This window comes from Amphiura filiformis, chromosome 14 (assembly GCF_039555335.1).
Source record: "Amphiura filiformis chromosome 14, Afil_fr2py, whole genome shotgun sequence".
NCBI classification, from domain to species: domain Eukaryota; kingdom Metazoa; phylum Echinodermata; class Ophiuroidea; order Amphilepidida; family Amphiuridae; genus Amphiura; species Amphiura filiformis.
This window is the reverse complement of record NC_092641.1, coordinates 5,234,993-5,254,438: the sequence shown is the minus strand read 5'-3', so window position 1 is coordinate 5,254,438 and position 19,446 is coordinate 5,234,993. Positions and strand designations below refer to the sequence as shown.

General features: G+C 35.6%; 1 protein-coding gene across 1 annotated transcript in view; it reads right to left on the bottom strand.

The window, feature by feature from the left end:
* LOC140169131 (uncharacterized) overlaps positions 1-18,676 on the bottom strand; it is a 57,383-nt gene extending 38,707 nt beyond the window's left edge. Inside the window, exon 1 of the mRNA XM_072192390.1 lies at positions 17,751-18,676. Within this exon, the coding sequence (XP_072048491.1) occupies positions 17,751-18,676 (926 nt within the window). The remainder of the gene's footprint in view (positions 1-17,750) is intronic.
* Between the last annotated feature and the right edge of the window lie 770 nt (positions 18,677-19,446).

Genomic DNA, 19,446 nt, shown 5'->3' with positions numbered 1-19,446 from the left:
TGAACCGTTTGGTGGTGCCACAGATGTCACATGATCAACTTCCGGTCAAATGTCATCCACTTCCGGTCAATGGCCAAAACTTGGATTTTCACTAAAAATGCTACTCCTCCCACATATTACATAGCACCGTAACGTCACTTACACACATGCATCATCTATAGCCAGTGTCAAAAAGTTCCTCACAGAATTGGGATCAAAGGTCATTAAGGGTCACTTCCGGTAAAGTCTGAAAATTTGTAAAAAATATTCAAAAAATCACTGTCTTTACAAATTACATAGCAGAGAGTCGCCATTAGCACATATGCATTGCTACTAGCCAGGGTCTTTAGGATGCCTACGGTTTTGGGGTCAAAGGTCATTAAGGGGTTACTTCCGGTCAAAAACCAAAATTATCAAAAATGTTTAAAATTTTTTTATCTCAAAATGTAAACAGACCAGAGTAACATAATCATCATACATGAATCACATTTACTTGATGTGTGCATGGTATTTTTATTTTGGGGGTCAAAGGTCATTAAGGGGTCACTTCCTGTTTTTAGTTAAATATTTTAAAGAATTTTTATCTCAATAACTAAACATAGTAGAATTTTTTAATTAAAATTGGAACAATACATTTTGTTGGTGTACATAAGGTTTTTTTTTTCATTGAGGTAAAAGGTCATTAAGGGGTCAAAAGGTCAATAATAAATTTAAAAAAAAATCAAAATCCATGTATAAGTTCCGATTAAGCTGGAATTCACCAGGAATATTCCTTATGACATCCTGAGCAGTATGTAATATTTTGCGGGGTCAAAGGTTATTAAGGGATCACTTCCGGTTATCAACAAAACCGCCTGGTGGCTGTGCTCGCGGTCGCAGGTGACCGCAACCAATCAGATCTCGTTTTAATTGTATTTATTTATCAATTCATCTTTTTTTGTATATTTTTAAATAAACATGCGCAATTTATGTTGAACTGAAAGTGTCTGAGGGCAGTTGAGTGAGCAAAATGCTGTAGAACAGTTAGTTTGGATAAAATATTCGTCCGTGTGCAACATCGTTTTTGGTGTGTTTTCTAAGAATGTACTTTTCTTCAAAACCATTAGAGGTAAAGACTTGATTTTTTCACCAATAATAGGAAACATACTATCCTATTACAGCTTACAAACACAAATTTAAATGTCGGTGTGTATTTTAGTTTAATTTTGGAAGTTGGGTACAGTTCATTTTAAATCACCCTGTACTGCATTTTATTTTATGCGACCTTCCTCAACTTGTGTTTTGATCCCGGGTTTAGATTCAGCAATATTTGGCTTTTCAATTTTCTTAACACGTGTATTATGCAGGACTATAATATTTATTGCAACATGCATATATTTTCTAGTTATATATCTTTGAGTTGCACATTTTTATAACTTCAGACCACTCACCCACTATATTATAGATTTACATGCCGGTGTATCTTTATTAGGCCTATCGGTCTGGTTAGCATGTATTGTACACATGCTTGATGTATCAATTCACATTTGGCGTTCTTACTGTAGGCCTTCTTGCTTTACTTGCCCATAAGTATAGCTCAACTAATTATATCAGAACTGCTCCTGGAGCATATTTATGTTTTCTGTACGATGATGTGAATGAGAATGCTCCAGATGCTCCTGGAGTAAGTTTATGTTGTCTTGTACATGATATGAGTGAAAATGCTCCATACATACATACATACATACATACATACATACATGTATACCTACATACCTACATACCGTCCGAGTCCGAGCCGAGCCGAGTCCAGTTGAACCCGAGTCCGAGCCAAGTCCGTGTCATTTTGTGTCCGAGTCCGGACTCGAGTCCAAGTCTGGGGTGCCGAGTCCGAGCCAAGTCCGAGTCCAACAAAAATACGACCCGAGTCCAGACTCGAGTCCGGACTCGGTCAGAGTCCATGCCTGGGGTGGGACACTTAACTTTATATCTAACATGTATGTGTCTATCAGTGATGTAGGGGCCTAAAAAGTGGGGGTGGGGGTCATTAGGTATAAAAAAATGAAAAAGGGGGTCATTTGGTAAACATGTTATACGATGGGGTCACAGGTATTAAAAGTTCTCTAAAATCTACATGTATCTACATAATATGAGACAGCAGTAAATGTAGATGTGGTGGTGTTGGCGTGTGTGTGTCACATTAGTGACATGTAACTCACATATGCACACAGGCCACAGGGACTAGGGAAGGGGCACCAGGCTGTGTGCAGCATAAATGTACATGGAGAGCAATGTATTCAATGGGGGTTGGATAAATTATAGAAAAATATAATAATGATAATAATATAAATAATAAAATAAATAATAATCATAATAATAGAAATTCACCCTTCAGAAACATCAAGAAGAAAATGTGTTGAAATGTTTTCCCAGTTTGCACGCCATTTTGTTACCAGTATGCAAACAGCTTTACTTTTTACCACATTCATTAAAGCAGGCCTGAAAATTTGGAATAACTACACATGTATACAAATCAGTTAGGGGTGCCCCCACACCTTTATCATTCAATCTGGGGGAGTATACTGTTACCAAACACAGTTTCAAGCATGTGGTATGCTTTGTACCTGTGATATTAATTCCAAATATTTTTTCAAAACAAATGTGCAGCTTATAGTGAACACATACACAACTCCACATGTATGTATTCTCTCGGTTAGGGTTGTTCCATCTGGTGCACTTACCCATTTCTCACATCTATCAAAGGGGACACCCTCACAACATCCCTATTGAATTGTACAGGGTCTTTCATTTCCAGTAAAATTTCTCCGCATAGAACACATCAATGTGCATTAATTCTCCTTTTGTAATGTATTGGGAGCGCATTCCCCTGAGAAGAAATCAAACTTTTTTAATTGTTTCACAAACAGGTATATTTATCATATGACATGTTTTGTGATTTCCCCCATTGAGTACAACGGTAAGTGTCCCTTGTGTCTGAGGGCGCAAGATGGAACAGCCGAATCTATCGCGAGCGACCGACAGAATGTAAAATACCCTATGTAATAACCATACCCATACATGTATGTAAGGAGGAGCACAAAGTTACTATACACTAGGATGAGCTGCCATGCATACTGCATGGTCCAGTGTGCACTTTTCTCTTTTTCACTGAGTTTCATGAATTAGAAAGTTCCATGAAAGAAGTTTCAGATATTTTTATACAGTACTTATTAAAAGTATGCATAATAAATTATCAAGACCTAACCTGTTTATGTCATCAATACTAAAAATAATATGATTATGCTAATACACAGATATTAACCTAAATAATATGTAGGATACATGACAGATGACTTATTTGACAGGCCCCAATTTTAGGAAAAAGGGCAAATAAAGTGAAGTCAACAAATGTTTGATCTATTTTGACATTTTTAGGTATAATCAGTTCACATTTTACATGGATTTAATTGCATGGACTCGGACTGGACTCGGTTTCGAGTCCGAGTCATTTTGTGTCCGAGTACGAGCCTAGCCGAGTCTTTTTTTATGTCCGAGTCCGAACCGAGTTCGAGTCCGACAAAAAGTGGACTCGAGTCGGACTCAAATGATACATCACTGCTACATACATACATACGTACATACACAATTCTTTTATAAAGCGCTCGACCTCTAGACATGTAGACGTAGACCACAGCGCATGAACAAATTCAAAGCATAAACACATTATAACAAAACAAAGTGAGCAATAAAAACAGTTAACTTTTTGAGAAGAGATATGACTTCAGTAATTTCTTGAATACTGGTAATGAGTTTGCAGTACAAATGGTGATGGGTAAATTGTCCCACAGTCCAGGAGCAGCCAGAGAAAAAGCTTTATTTGCGGCAGAGTGGAGATATTTGGCATTTAATTTATGTAGAGTAAGCCGGATTGTATCTGAAGCAGAGCGAAGTCCGGTACGTGATTGATGGTAAGGTGTGAAACAAGAAGCTATAATAACCTGGAGCATGTCCATTTAAGCATTTAAACACATATAGCAGTACTTTGAAATGAATGCGTTCTTTCACAGGGAGTCAGTAGCTAGTGGAGTTGCTTTAAAAACAGAGTCGCGTGATCGTGTTTTGATGCAGAAAAGATGCGTTCTGCACCCCAATTTTGAAGGCGCTGAAGTCTGTTGATATGGGTTGCGTTTTCTTTTCACACGCTAAAAGATCACGAATTTTGGTGGTTTGCAAGTGAAAAGTGTCCGCACTATCGATTGATTACGTAACTGTTATGAATAATTTATTAGGTTTTTCAATGCAATCGCCTCGACCCATAAGTACATTTTTGTCTGTATTATCAAAGTACTTGGAATAGCAATCCGGTGAGTTCAATGAACTACTCCATAATACTGATGGAGTTTTAATGGCGTTTAATGGCGTTTCTTCTCTCCATACACAGATGAACAAATACAATAGATGAAGGTCAACACGTATGACCTCCTACGCGTACGTGACATGTTATATGAGATGTACAAAAACCTGAATGTCATATATATAAAGATCAGTATTCGTTTGTGCATATGGACTGCACATATACGATGCTAAATATTACTCATTATATATTATGACAAATATTGGTGTTATGACAATACGGTATATACATTGTATATAAAACGACTAATAGATCCTACTATCATGGCGTCAGGTCAATGGTTCATCATATCCCGTATGTTTCTTAAAATTCGTTCATAGTTAATTATTTCTGTGCCCATTTTATAGGTGCACAGGTTGATCCGTGTTTTTTTTTTTTAATTTTAATTTCTTTTTAATGAAAGAATTAAGGTTTTCCACTGCACGGAGGCCACAAGGGTGATACTAAATTAATGCTATATATATTTAAATGAATACGTGTTCCCGGTTGGCTCTGTAGCGATTTCACAGAAAAGGTATTTCTAGTACAATGCAGCGTCGGAGTTTAGCTGAGAGCGTAGCCTAAGTCATTACGGACTCCAAGAAGGGCCCCCTATTAATAAACAAACATAAAGGAGGGTAGTCTCCTCCGTGACCAGCTTGATTTCGATGGAGCGGAACCAAATTGGCTGCGGAGGAGGCGGGTCATTTTGCCATGCAAATGAGCCAGTGTCAGCCGGTTGTACAGAGTTAGGATAGTACACAATACGAGTACCAAGGCAGAGAGTTGATATTCTTGAGAGGGCACTCTATTCACGTGGTTCCTTTTCCAACACTAAAAGATCACGAATTTTGGTGGCTTGCAAGTGAAAAGTGTAAGTGTAAACCAACTGAAGGTAATATCCAAAAGTACAAAATGTACAGAAATAAACTAAATAGTTTACTTAGATTGGCGAAACAAAATTACTTTAGTACCTTATTAAAAAGAAAAATACAATATGAGAAATACATGGAAAATTCTTAACTCAATTATTAGGTCTTCACGAAAATCAATTTCTGATAAATTTGTACAAAATGGAAAAACGATTACAGATCCAAAACAAATTGCTAATGAATTTAACAAGTATTTCGCTAACATAGGTCCTTCGTTATCTTCTAGTATCAAACATACTGGAAGCGATTATAACACTTACCTTAAGAAAACTTATTTCAGTGCTACTTGTTTTTTAAAACCAACGGACGAAGATGAAATAACTAAAATAATAGGTAAACTTGGAAGCAAAAAGAGCCCGGGTCATGATAATATAAAATCTGATATTGTAAAACAAATTGCAAATGAAATTTCCTACCCCCTAAAAATACTTTTTAACCAATCTCTTGGTAGTGGAGTTGTTCCAAACGATTTAAAGATAGCTAAAGTTGTGCCCATTTACAAAAAGGACAACCCTGAAATATTTGGTAATTACAGGCCTGTTTCTGTGTTACCGTGTTTTTCCAAAATTTTGGAACGTATTATGCACAATAGATGTTATGATTTTTGACCAAAAATAACATCCTGTACAAAAAAACAATATGGTTTTCGAAACAAGCATGCTACATATATGGCTGTTCTGGATTTTGTAAAAGACATAAGTGAGGCTATAGATAATGATATGTATACACTAGGTATTTTTATGGATCTATCGAAAGCCTTCGATACCATAGACCACGATATATTACTCAGTAAGCTGTATCACTATGGTTTTCGTGGCGTATCACACAATTGGTTTTCAAATTATCTCTCTAATAGGAAACAATATGTATCGTATAATAATGTTGTGTCATCTAATGAAAATGTAATTTGTGGTGTGCCCCAGGGTTCAATACTGGGGCCATTACTTTTCATAATTTATATGAATGATATTTGTTTTACATCCAAATTATTATCATTTATTTTATTTGCTGACGACACAACTGTATTTCATACTCAAACTGTGTAGACTCTCATTCATCTGGGTATGTTGAAATTAAGATTTAATTTAAATCTGGTCAACCAGACATACCTATTTTTGACGGACGAACCGACGTTGCGACTGAAACCTTCAGTCTTCAGCTGGGTTGTGATGCAAATGACCTTGAGTACCGGACACTTCCGGTATTTCATACTGATCGTGATGTAAATGTGCTTTATGATACAATGAACTGTGAGTTAAAAGAAGTATGCAATTGGTTCAAATGCAATAACTTATCACTCAATGCATCAAAAACAAACCTTATGCTTATAGGAACAGCATATCGAACAAAACACGCTCAAATAAATGCTGATATTCACTTAGATGGTTGTAAATTAACTCGTGTTTCTACTGCAAAATTCTTAGGTATAACAATTGATGAGAATTTGACGTGGAAATCACAGATAAATGAAATTTATAAGGTGTGTTCGAGAAATATAGGTGTCTTAAATAAAGTTAAGCACTTCTTGCCAAAACAATCATTGTATCAATTGTACTGCTCCCTAATTTTGCCTTATATGACCTATGGAATATTGTTATGGGGTAATGCCAGCAAAGAATACCTTGTGAACATTTTTAAACTTCAAAAAAGGGCTTTAAGAATCATCTCTAATAGCTCTTATCTATGCCATACAAAGCCTTTGTTTGAAAACTACAATACCTTAAATATTTTCGAATTGTACAACAAAGAACTGGGTATATTTATGTATAAGTATAAAACTGGTTTACTTCCTCAATCATTTGATAATTTATTTACGGAATTGGAAAGTATTCACAAATATGATACGAGAAACAAAACAGATTACAGACTCGAAATACACAAAATTAAATCTGTATTAACTTTGGGACCGAAACTTTGGAACTCGTTCCCCCGTGATATTAAAGTGGCTCGAAATTTAAATTCTTTAAAAAGCGTTTGTCGTCTTTTCTCATGGAGAAAAATCTAAGCATATAATATATCTTTGTTGTAAATTATGTATCAGTATGTGGTACATGTATATAATTGGTTTAGGATTTGTTGAAACTATTTTTCTTATCACATCCGTAATTCTGACTTATTGATCAAATGATTTATTTTTGTGAGTTATTTTCCTACATTACCTTGCTTTTGTTGCTTGAGACATCGGGGCGTGTGTGTGTGTGTGTAAATGTATTTGAGTGTAATTCTTAATTTCTGTAATTCTAGTATTATATTAATTAGCCTAATATTTCTTTTAAGGTGGTGTAACGCTCAATTCAGGCTTTTGCCTTTTGTTACATCTCCGCCATCTTTTTTAAATTCTATTTTGCCGTTTTGTTAAATTTGCTTGCATGTATTTTGATATGATGGAAATAAATAAAATATGTAAAAAATATGTAAGCACTATCGATTGATTACGTAACTGTTGAATACTTTATTAGGTATGTCCGATTAATTACATCGTCCAGAAAACGTGTTGGGCCACTTTTGCCATGTTTGCACATATCAAGTTTAACCGCATAGATATGCTTATCGTGCATTAAACATCAAAGAACTGACACAAAAAAAATTAAAAGTGGTGTTTGTTTCTTCATATGATTAACATGAACTTATAATGATATGATATTGCTTTAAATTAAAGGAAGCCATAGAGCAATTTCTCATATCCCTGAGATATCAGTGTAAAACTGAGAACAGTTCTTGCATCCATAAGTACAAAACAATAAAATTTTGAAATTGAAGTTCAGCTGGGCTTCTGTTAACAAATTCTACATACTTTTCATGTAATTGTATGTCTTGATGGTAGACGTGAGTTTGGAAAATGTGCTATAAACAATCGTATGGTTTCTGCTTGACTCCATGTGCGACTGAATGTCACAACCATAAAAATACGCTCTTCCAACGTGAATTGGGGTTGAAGTTGTTGAGCTGCACCCACGATTTCTAGTAAATGAGGTTGTTATGTCAGTGCTTAGTTGTGACTTTCAAAAACTCAAGGAGATATTCTATTATGCAATCATTTCTACCACTTCGAATACCCCATTGCTTAAAACTGGTCCATGTTTCAACTCTATCCAGTCACTTTTGTAACACTTAGACAAAAGTGGCCCAAGCGGTTTTAAGACTAGGTTACATAATTGGCCATATCTTTACTTGTATTCCATCAATTTTGTTGGAACAAAGCTTATCTGGTGGCTAAAGAAATTATCGTGATAGACATATAAATATCAAACCAAAAAATAAGCGGCATACTTGCGTCATTCTATTATCAAAATTGTACAATATTTATTGTTACACCCTGTACATTGTATATAAAACGACTAATAGGTCCTACTATCATGGCGTCAGGTCAATGTTCATCATATCCCGTATGTTTCTTAAAATTCATTCATATTTGAGACAAATTGCTGTGCTCATTTTATAGGTGCACAGGTAGATCCGTGTTTTATTTTTTAGTTTTATTCCTTTTTAATGAAAGAAATAAAAATGTTTCCACTGCACGGGGGCCACAAGAGTGATACTAATTTTAAGGCTATATTTTCAAAACGAATACGTGTTCCCGGTTGGCTCTATAGCGATTTCACAGAAAAGGTATTTCTAGTACAATGCAGCGTCGGACTCTAGCTGAGAGCGTAGCCTAAGGCATTACGGACTCCAAGAAGGGCTCTCCATACACAAATGAGCAAACACAAAGGAGGGTAGTCTCCTCCGTGACCAGCTTGATTTCGATGGAGCGGAACCAAATTGGCTGCGGAGGAGACGGGTCATTTTGCTATGCAAATGAGTCAGTGTCGTAGCACTGACCAAGGTACTTCAGAAACACTGGTTTACAGTTACTACACTACGCATAAAAAGTTTCTTTATGGTAAGGGAATTTACCCACAATTAATATCTAGCGACTAATGTTGTACATTTGCTAAATAATCACATGCGGGTAATTGTCCTGCGCATTTTGACACCTCAATCACTACCTTACGACACTTCTGAGAAAATATATGAATGTTTAAGTAACACGAGGTCGAAAACAAAAATTGCAAAAAACACAAAAAACACAAAAAAACATGCAAATAACATTTTTTGTTTTCTTTACTTTACTGAGCACATTTCAGGCATCATACCGCCGTTTCCAACTTCACTTGAGATTAATCTGTTTTTCTTTCAGCACTTTAAGTGTCCGCCGTTGGCTTCCCTTACAACAACCACGCGGCGTCTCATGCTCCTAATGAGGCGTCGAATGTTACCTTGGTCAATCTCATTCCACTCGTTGATAACGATGCGACGCAATCCCACCAGAGTTGTATCTGCCATTATCTTCTTGTTGACTCTCATCTCTTGAGCTGATTCCAAAGGATCTCCAAGGGGTTAAGATCAGGGCTTCTGGAGGGCCACTCAAGTGTCGCAATTCCTTCTGTTTTGGTAACATATTGAACATACAGTATCTTCCAAACTGCTGTAATCATGACTTATTTTGAATCCCTTTTCCAAACCCATCTCTCAAAACGTAAATGTCTTAATACCCACTCACCTTTGTCTTTGATCGTTCATCTGCACAATAAGCAAAGATTTATCCAACATGCATCAAGGAAAATGCTTTGAATTTAAATTTAAAATTCGGAAATAATGAAACCGGATCAGCTTCTTTGCAATTTTTATTTGTCGACCTCTTGGTACTTAAACAGGAACTTTTTTCTCAGGAGTCTCGTAGGGTAGTGATCGATTGTCAAAATGCGCAGGACAATCCCCCGCATGCGATGTACAGCATTACTTGCTAGATTTTAATTGTGGGTAAATTTTCTAACCATAAGGCTGCGATCACATAGAAGTATACTATTCGGGTATACGGTGCACGTTTTGCAGGTGCGTAGTTTAGATGTAGTACCAACAGTGGGCCTATGGTATTAATAGGCCACTCCATTATGATTATGTACAGTACTGGTATACCATAAGCCTATGATAACCAAAGCAAGTAAGATACAGTGCTTTATTGATCCCATTGAGAAATTATTGTGGTAGATATTGATCAATCAAAGTGCTGTGTGATGACTACATCAATGATAGAGTATCCACATAGGCAGGAATGATGAAATTAAAACATACTGCAGTTACTGTCCGTTTTCCTATACACAATACACAGTGCTCTTATCATAGACGCGTGACCTTTACAAATAGCGTATGTTAGAAGTATGGGGATTTGCCTAGTTAACGCTTTAATAGATGTTTTGTTGGTATTGGTAAACAACTTGCCAAGAATTATTACCATGTTAATCATGATAATAATATTCATTCAGATTCCAATGTACAGTTTTCCTTTCATGATATTGATGTTGATTTTGTTTTGAAACAGTTGTCATCACTAGATCCTAAGAAAGCTACAGGATTAGATGGGATAAATGCAACGCTTCTCAAGTTAGGAGCTACTGAACTTGCTCACTCACTTGCTTTTATATTTAATATGTCGTTAAAATCAGGTTCTGTACCCACTGAGTGGAAGCATATTTTAAAAGGTTTCTCCGTTATTCAAAGAGGGCAATAGAGATGATACAAATAACTATCGCCCTATTTCTGTTTTGCCAGTAGTTATGAAAATGTTTGAGTGTGCCGTAAATAGTCAGCTACGAGATTTCTTAGCAGAAAATAATATTCTTGTTGAGCAGCAGTCAGGCTTTCGTGCCAAACATTCAACATCTAGTACATTGCTTGATGTAAATGACTTCATTTTGAAAAACATGAAAATGGTCTTATAACTGGTGCAATATTTTTAGACTTAAAAAAAGCCTTCGACACTGTCAATCATGACATTCTTTTATCCACATTGTGCAATTTAGGAATTAAAGGTACTGAGCATAAATGGTTCACAAATTACTTAACTTCCCGGTATCAGTCCGTTGCTATTAATAGTGTTTTATCTGATTCTTTGAAAATAGGCCAATTTCAATTATTGTTGTTATTTCTAAAATTGCTGAAAGGGCTGTTTTTGATCAGTTATATAATTACTTAAATGATAACAAATTAATCAACATTAATCAATCAGGTTTCCGTCCATCTCATTCCACCAGTTCTGCCTTAATTAACATCACTGAAGATTGGTATAATGAAATAGATAAGGGAAATCTAATTGGCCTTTGTTCACTTGATCTAAAGAAGGCTTTTGATACAGTAAACCATGAAATTTTCTTAGATAAACTTAAATTATATGGAATTGGTAAACATTGTATTCAGTGGTTTAAAAGCTATCTTACAGGACGTTCCCAATGTACTACTGTTAATAGTACTCTATCTGATACATGTGAAATAACATGTGGAATGCCACAAGGGTCAATCGATGGCCCACTTGCTTTTCTTATTTATATTAATGATTTGCCAAAGTATGTCACACACTGTAAGGTTAATATGTATGCTGATGATACTGTAATATATTATGCCTCTAACTCAACTAAGGAAATCATGAATTGTATAAATGAGGATCTTAACATAATAAGTAATTGGCTGAAAAGCAACAAACTTAGTCTTAACACTGATAAATCTGAATTCATGCTCATAGGATCTAGGCAGCGTTTGCAATCTGTTAAAGATGATATTCACGATGTTTCTGTAACTATAAATGGTGCTAATATTAAACAAGTTAATGAATGTAAACATTTAGGTGTCATCATTGATGACACATTGACATGGAATCAGCAAATTGATCAAGTTCGTAAGAAATCTCTCAAAGGTATGTTTATGTTGAAGAAATGTAAATCTAATTTTATTTCTACAGATATTTTGAATATGGTTTATAATGCAAATGTACTTCCTCACCTTGAATATTGTAATGTTGTTTGGGGAAATTGTGGTATGTCTATAGCAAAGAGATTACAAATTATCCAAAACAGAGCTGCTCGCATTATTTGTGGAGCTCCATGGGATACCTCCAGTGCTATTGTCCTAGATCAGCTCAATTGGAAGCCACTTTCTCACAGACATCAGTATAATACCTCAATTTGGATTTATAAAATTTTGAATAACTTAGCACCTCCTTACCTTTCAACTGTTTCCTCATTTTCTAATAATAAATACAATTTTCGGCAAAGTAAAAATAATGTTTTCATCCCACAGCCTAAAACTGATTTCAAAAAACGTAGCTTATCATATAGAGGTGCAATCTTATGGAATAGTCTTGATGATAGGGTCACAGATTCACCTAATTTATTTACTTTCAAAAATATGCTGACAGATGTTTCATTTTAATTCTTTTCAGTTTTTGTTTATAAGTTTATAAATTCTTTCATTTTCCCCTTGTATGTTATAAGTTCTTTTGTATCTCTTAACAATTCTTTTGATATTTTGTATAACATATCTCTTGTAAACATGTTTTGTTAAATATTTGTTAGTACTGTAATTTGTATCCACGGCCCCAAGGAAGAACAACCTAGGGTTGAAGTGGGCCCACCGTGGCTAAATAAAGTTGAATCTGAATCTGAATCTGAATCTCAATACTGGGGCCACTTTTATTCATTTTATATATTAATGATATGACAAGTGTAATTGATGATAACTGTTAAGTTGTTTTATATGCCGATGATACAGCTCTGTTTTATGCCTCTATGATTCTGGAAATCTGCAGTCTGTTTTAAATGTTCAGCTACATAATGTTGGTAAATGGTTGTGTCATAACAAACTCACATTAAATGTAAAAAAGACAAATCTTATGCTTATTGGCACACCCCAGAGACTGGTAAATATCAAACATGTTCGTGCAATTTTGTTAATAATGAAGAATTATGCAGAGTATCCCATTGCAAATATCTGGGTGTAATTATTGATGAACATATGCATTGGAACTGTAACACTGAAAAAGTTATGTAATAAGATTAGTAAAAGAATTGGAATTGTCCGCAGACTCCGGTCTTGCCTCAACATCAATACTTTGAATATTTTGTACAAATCCATGATTTTACCAGTTTTTGAATATTGTGATGTTGTTTTTAGTAGCTGCAGTGGCCTAAATCTTGATCGACTAGAGAAACTTCAGAATAGGGCTGCCAGGGCAATAACAGGTTACCCCCTGGCATAGTGCTACAGAGCTTCGTCATAAACTTGGGTGGATTAACATTAAAAATCGATGGTTAATTCACAAGTGCATTATTGTGTTTAAATGTTTAAATGATCTTGTTCCTTCTTATCTAAGCTGTACATTTAAGTTTGTAAATAACACGCATAATGTGAATACTAGGTCAAGTGCCGATAAACGTCTTGCCATCAATGAAAGTCACTTGCGCTCGTTTCAATACCAAGGTGCAATAGAATGGAACAAATTACCACATCATATTCCTGCAATAAATAACTTATATTCATTTAAATCAACAATCTTTGAACATCTCAGTTAATAATGACAATTCAGATTATATGTATTTTATTATTATTGTATTTTATGTTTTATGTGAATTGTATTCCCTTCGTGTGTGCTATGATAATATTTTATTATTCTTTTGTCATTTTAGTTTTTATCAATACTCATATAACAATAATTGTATATAATAATATTATTGTTGTGTTTTAAATTGTTATGTAGTTTTTATATATTTAATTGAACTTTGTATATATAATTATGTAATTTTTACAATCTAGTTTTATATTGTGTATAATGTTCTCCAGGGCCCCTATGTATATCATGTTCTATGCACTGACTGGGCTACCCTGGTAAAATATGACTTAATAAAAAATAAAATAAACGTCGCTGTGTGAAAAATAACCGGCCAATATTAAAAGTACTCTTCTAAAATTCTAGAAAATATAGTTTTGTAACATGTCCTAAATTTTTAGCAAATTTAAATGTTTGGAAATATTCGTATTTTGGTGTTTTAGTGTATGTTATAGGTAATAGTACATTGCCTAGTTAACGTCGCTGTGTGAAAATTAACCGGCCAATATTAAAAGTACTCTTCTAAAATTCTAGAAAATATAGTTTTGTAACATGTCCTAAATTTTTAGCTAATTTAGATGTTTGGAAATATTCGTACTTTGGTGTTTTAGGAAGGATATGTAAGCGACAGATAACACCAAAAAATATGAAGAAATTATTTCCAAACCGTGTTAAGTCTGCAAACCACCATGCTTCTCATTTTCAAGAACGCTGGTTAACAATAAGCAGAGCATTGTCTCATTTCGTAAACACGGCTACAAACAATACCTTTATTCTCTAACTAAAAGAGTTATTTGTAATAATTTATTGTGAACGAATAATGAACAATGTAAAAAATCAAAATGGCAGCATTGACCGTCCAATTCACACGGGCAAACGGAATCTCCTATTTGACTTTGGAAGTAAAATTTTCTTGGGGACCATATTGCATTGCACATATCTTTTTGTTCAGCTATTTTGGCAAGAGTTGCCTGGCTACATATCTTTGCCCAACAGTAATTCGTTTCTTAACTTACTCACCCTTTCTGTTTCTCTCTCACAGATATTTCATGTTAACCACCAGGCGATATATGCATACGACATTATATCATTTGAAAGCGTGATAGCAGCTAAATTGATTGAAATACAACCTCTCACCAGTTCAGGAGACACGTTAATTAGAATGAGATTTGAAATATTAACTTGCAAAGACGCTGATGGCACTTTAACACTACCAACTTTCAGTAAGTTGAATGCACTATTAAAGCGAGTAATCATCCCTCCGAAAATCAAAGTAATCTTTTTCACCAACTAATTATCGTTTAATAATTTAGCTTATATGTATAAGTTTCATAAGCGTCTTAAACGCGAGGCCATAATGCTTCTCAAACAAGGCCCAAATCATAACTTTTGATTCGATTTTATTCTTGAAATTTCTACATCGCGGATTTTGAATTGTCAATACGTGATTTTTGGAGACATTCGGATTCCCACAATTTGGAATATTTATAACAAAATTATAAGGAGTTATCACTTCAAATAGTAAAAATCCTATTCGGTATACAAGGGCATAGCCAGGGGAGGCCGGGGAGGCGGCAAATTGCCCACCCCCCCCCCAGAAAAAATTAAGGGATAAAATGGGGACGGCAAAGAGCAAGTAAAGTGGCCTTATAATTAAAGACAGAGATAAAAAGAATTTATCTTGTCTGATGTCACTGTAAATTACGATCCTTGATTGGTTTACACAGGTTAATAGCGCGTAAAAGGAAGACCGATATATCTGGTGCTGATCGCAGAAAAGGAATAGCAGCAAATGGCGAAAAATTACGTACTTTTACAAGGCAAAAATCATCAGCTTTTCTAGGCATTGTTGACATGGTGCCTTCGGAAAGAAAGTTTCCTACTAATGTCTAACTTTTGAGATGGTTTACATGTTTGAAGGTGCAAAATTAACAATAAGGCGCCCGGTAATACCACTGCGTTCAGCACGACACTTGTAATTGACAGATGACGTCAGACGCGATAAATTCTTTTTATTCTGTCTTTAATTATAAGAATGGCTAAAAAATCTGACAAAAATTGACAAATGGGGACAACAATTTCACACTAACATCTTGGCTACGCTACTATCAGTACACCTTGCACCACGGGTAATTGCAGGGATATTTGCTAAATTTTCTTCCCAAAAACCCTAAAATTATCTTGAAATTTGAGCTCCAAGCTGAGAAATGTTGGAAATTTTCCCCAAAAACAAAGCCCCATGTGCTCAAACTCCAAACTATTTTCATCAAAATCATAACATTCTTTCTGTTAGACTCTTATGGATATTGACGTCTATCCTTTCCATTAAGGGCTCGGATAGCGACGTTTTCACGTTATTTGTAAGACCTGACAGCACATCAAATATATCGACTTGCATTTTGAAAACGAGGAATGTTTTTGATTTTGATTTTGATTTTTTGAAATTCGCTATTTAATACACATTAGTTACACAAATGATTAATTTTTGTCTCAATTGAGCAGTACTCGAAGCAAACTGTATAAATCTAATGACATGTACTTAAAGTTTATGTAGACGGGAGCTATATATAGTTAAGTATAGATCATTAGATTTATCAAATTTCCTCCAAGGACTCAAAAATATAAACAATGTCAAATTTTAACAATTCGCCCTAAAATGTGTATTATTTTGCGAATTTCAAAACAATTTAAATTATTTGATATCTGGAGGATATTCCTCGTATTCAGAATGCAATTCAACATGTCTGATGTGCTCTCAGGTCCCACAAAAACACTGTGCTCCCTTAACAAAGGAATATTTTGGTATGGTTTGAACAAAATTTGAGCAGTATTAAATTTTGACCCCTAAACTTTGACCTTGAAATTCTTGAATTGTCCAAATTTAACAATTCCACTTCCCAAGAATGTCGTCGTGTTTATTTATAACACATTTCAGTACAAAATGTACTGACATGTTTTTTTAATATGCTTATAAGGATAGCCAATCGAAATTCAAATCATTGCTCACTGGATAAAGACTCTATAGCTAAATCGTTTTATTTCCTGAACAGATGTAAAACCATTTTCCATCGTTGTGCCCGCCGGAGGATACGTAGTTGGTGAAGGAGACGGCACTATTGCCATCACTATAACAAGGACATGTTTACCGGACTGTTCAAACGCAGGACTAGTTGGTGAGTTTAGTCCTACAGACTTTAAAGTAACCATCATGTAAAGATAAGAGCGAGGGTTCCGTTACAGATTAGAAGCATCCATTAGTTTTCAGGGGGCATGGAAGTATTTTAAAGAAAAACAATAATCGCTCACTAGTGAGACGAAAGCAAAATGTGTTATATTAATTTGCAAAATATTTCCCATAGAGATTGATCAATTTTTGAAGAAAATAACAATTCAGTATTCATTAATACCTTTTCGTCTAATTCCCGTTTAGTCTATCTATGTTTTGGGCCAAACTATGATGAAATTGCAAACCTTTACATGCTACACGCGCACTGGCTCTTCACACTTACCTTCATTTGGGCTAAAATTGTCTGAAACTTAGATTTTTTCGCGCGCAAATGTCTCAAATCGGAACAACATATGCTCGTTCAGCCACTGTCGACCCGTCACTGTCGCCACTGTTATAGTATGTCCCTATTTGTAAATCAAAACTTGGCTACTTGAGTGCATATGCCTCCTTCACCCTAACCCAACTAGGTCTCACTAAAGCTCAGTATTAAAACCACTCTGCGTACATGCATTCCACGGGACTTGATGACGCAATGAGCCCAAGTCATGTTATTTGTAAATTCATACAACTAGTCCAATAAAATTCCACTTACATGCAGAAGTTTCGTAAACTACCAGTTTACTTTTTCGATGATATTGTTGCAATGACGATCTGTGTACAGCTGATGTTTTATGCTGCTTGGCAACGGAGTTGCCGGTTGATTTTCCATTGGAAATCAGATCGTCAAATACGTGACTTAAGTTGTATTGCCCCTCGTCTCTGTTCATGGTGTTGCCCTGCTTCCTAATGGTAATTGCCTCCTTGATCCACCTCTTGTACCTGTTAGTCTCTTTGCCCACGATCCTAGCCTCCTTCCAGTCGATGACATGATTATTTTCTACCACATGATCTGTAATGGCAGGTTTATGGACGACTGATTGGGAAGCCTTTCTGGTGGATCTAGTTTTTATGTTATCACCAATTTTCCCTGCCTCCGTTGTGTGTTCATCCAATCGCTTTCCGAACTTCCTACCCGTCTCACCGATATAAGACAAATCACAATTTCTGCATGGAATTGAATAGATGACGTCAGTTGAGTTATGCGGCTCCCGTTTGTCCTTGGGATGGACCAAAAGGTTACGCAAAGTACAATGTGGTTTCATGGCTGTGGCGATATTATAAGATTTAAACACCCTAGAGATACGTTCTGACACGCCCTCCACGTAAGGGATGACAACCAACCCTTTTGACTTTGTGGCATCACTTTTCTTGGTCCTTTCTTTCACAGGCTTAGGCTTGGCTATCTGATTCTCAACTTTCTCAACACTCCATGCTGGGTAGCCACATTTTTGGAGGGCATCTTTGATGTGTTTCTCCTCTTCTACTTTGTCTTGATCTTCTGTGACAAGTTTGTTCTTTCTGTCTAATAACGTGCGGACAACACCAAGTTTCTGGTGGGGAGGGTGATGCGATTTGAAGTTCAAGTATTGGTCAGTGTGAGTTGCCTTACAATAAACCAATAATTTCACTGACCCATCCTCTCGCCGAACAATCAAAGTGTCAAGAAATGGTATCTTGCCGTCTTCTTCCTTTTCAAAAGTAAATTTGATGGAATCGGTGTCATCTGTTTGATTCAAATGGTCGCTAAGATTGTTGACTTCGTCTTTGGCAACAATTTCTAAGATGTCGTCCACATATCTTTTCCACAGCTTTGGTTTGCATTCCAGTGGGGCAGTCGCAATAGCAGTACTTTCCTGATTTTCCATAAAATTTTCGCTGCCAACGGTGTCACTGGACTGCCCATGGCTGCTCCAAATCGCTGTCTATAGATCTTTCCGCGAAATGTGAAATAAGTGGTTGATAAGATAAATTCCAACAACTCCACTACATCTTCTGTCGCTAAGTTGAAACCAGACGATTTGTTGTACTCCTTCAACCAACTCTCCTTCTGAAGCCTTTCCTTTACTATGTCCAACACTCTGACACCACATCATGGGAGTTTAATATGTCTCCTTCTTCAATAACCACCTCCACTAATTCCTCCGCTAACGCTTTCGAGTTTAACACATGATGAGAAGAATTTCCTACCATAATAATAATAATAATAATAATAATAATAATAATAATAATAATAATAATAATAATAATAATAATAATAATAATAATAATAATAATAATAATAATAATAATAATAATAATAAAATGCAGTTATAAAGCTCATAAAACTAAAAGGTCACTATGCGCTGGTGGTGGGTGACATAAATGTCACAGGTTTAAGTGATGCGTCTAGTGCATATAGTTGTAGTTGTAGATGTAGTTGTATCTGCTGTTTCCCTATCCTTCATTCCTACCCTTTCTACTTTACTTTTACTTTTATAACTTCGCTTCTTGCTTGCTTACTTGAAACACTCCTATGCTGCAAAAAAATTCAACTTGCCGCTGGCTAGCCGTAAGGCGAAAAGGGAAGCAAAGTATGTAAGTCTTCTCCTGCCAGTACATAGCCTCTCCTTACTCAAGACTCCTGCACGACCTCTTC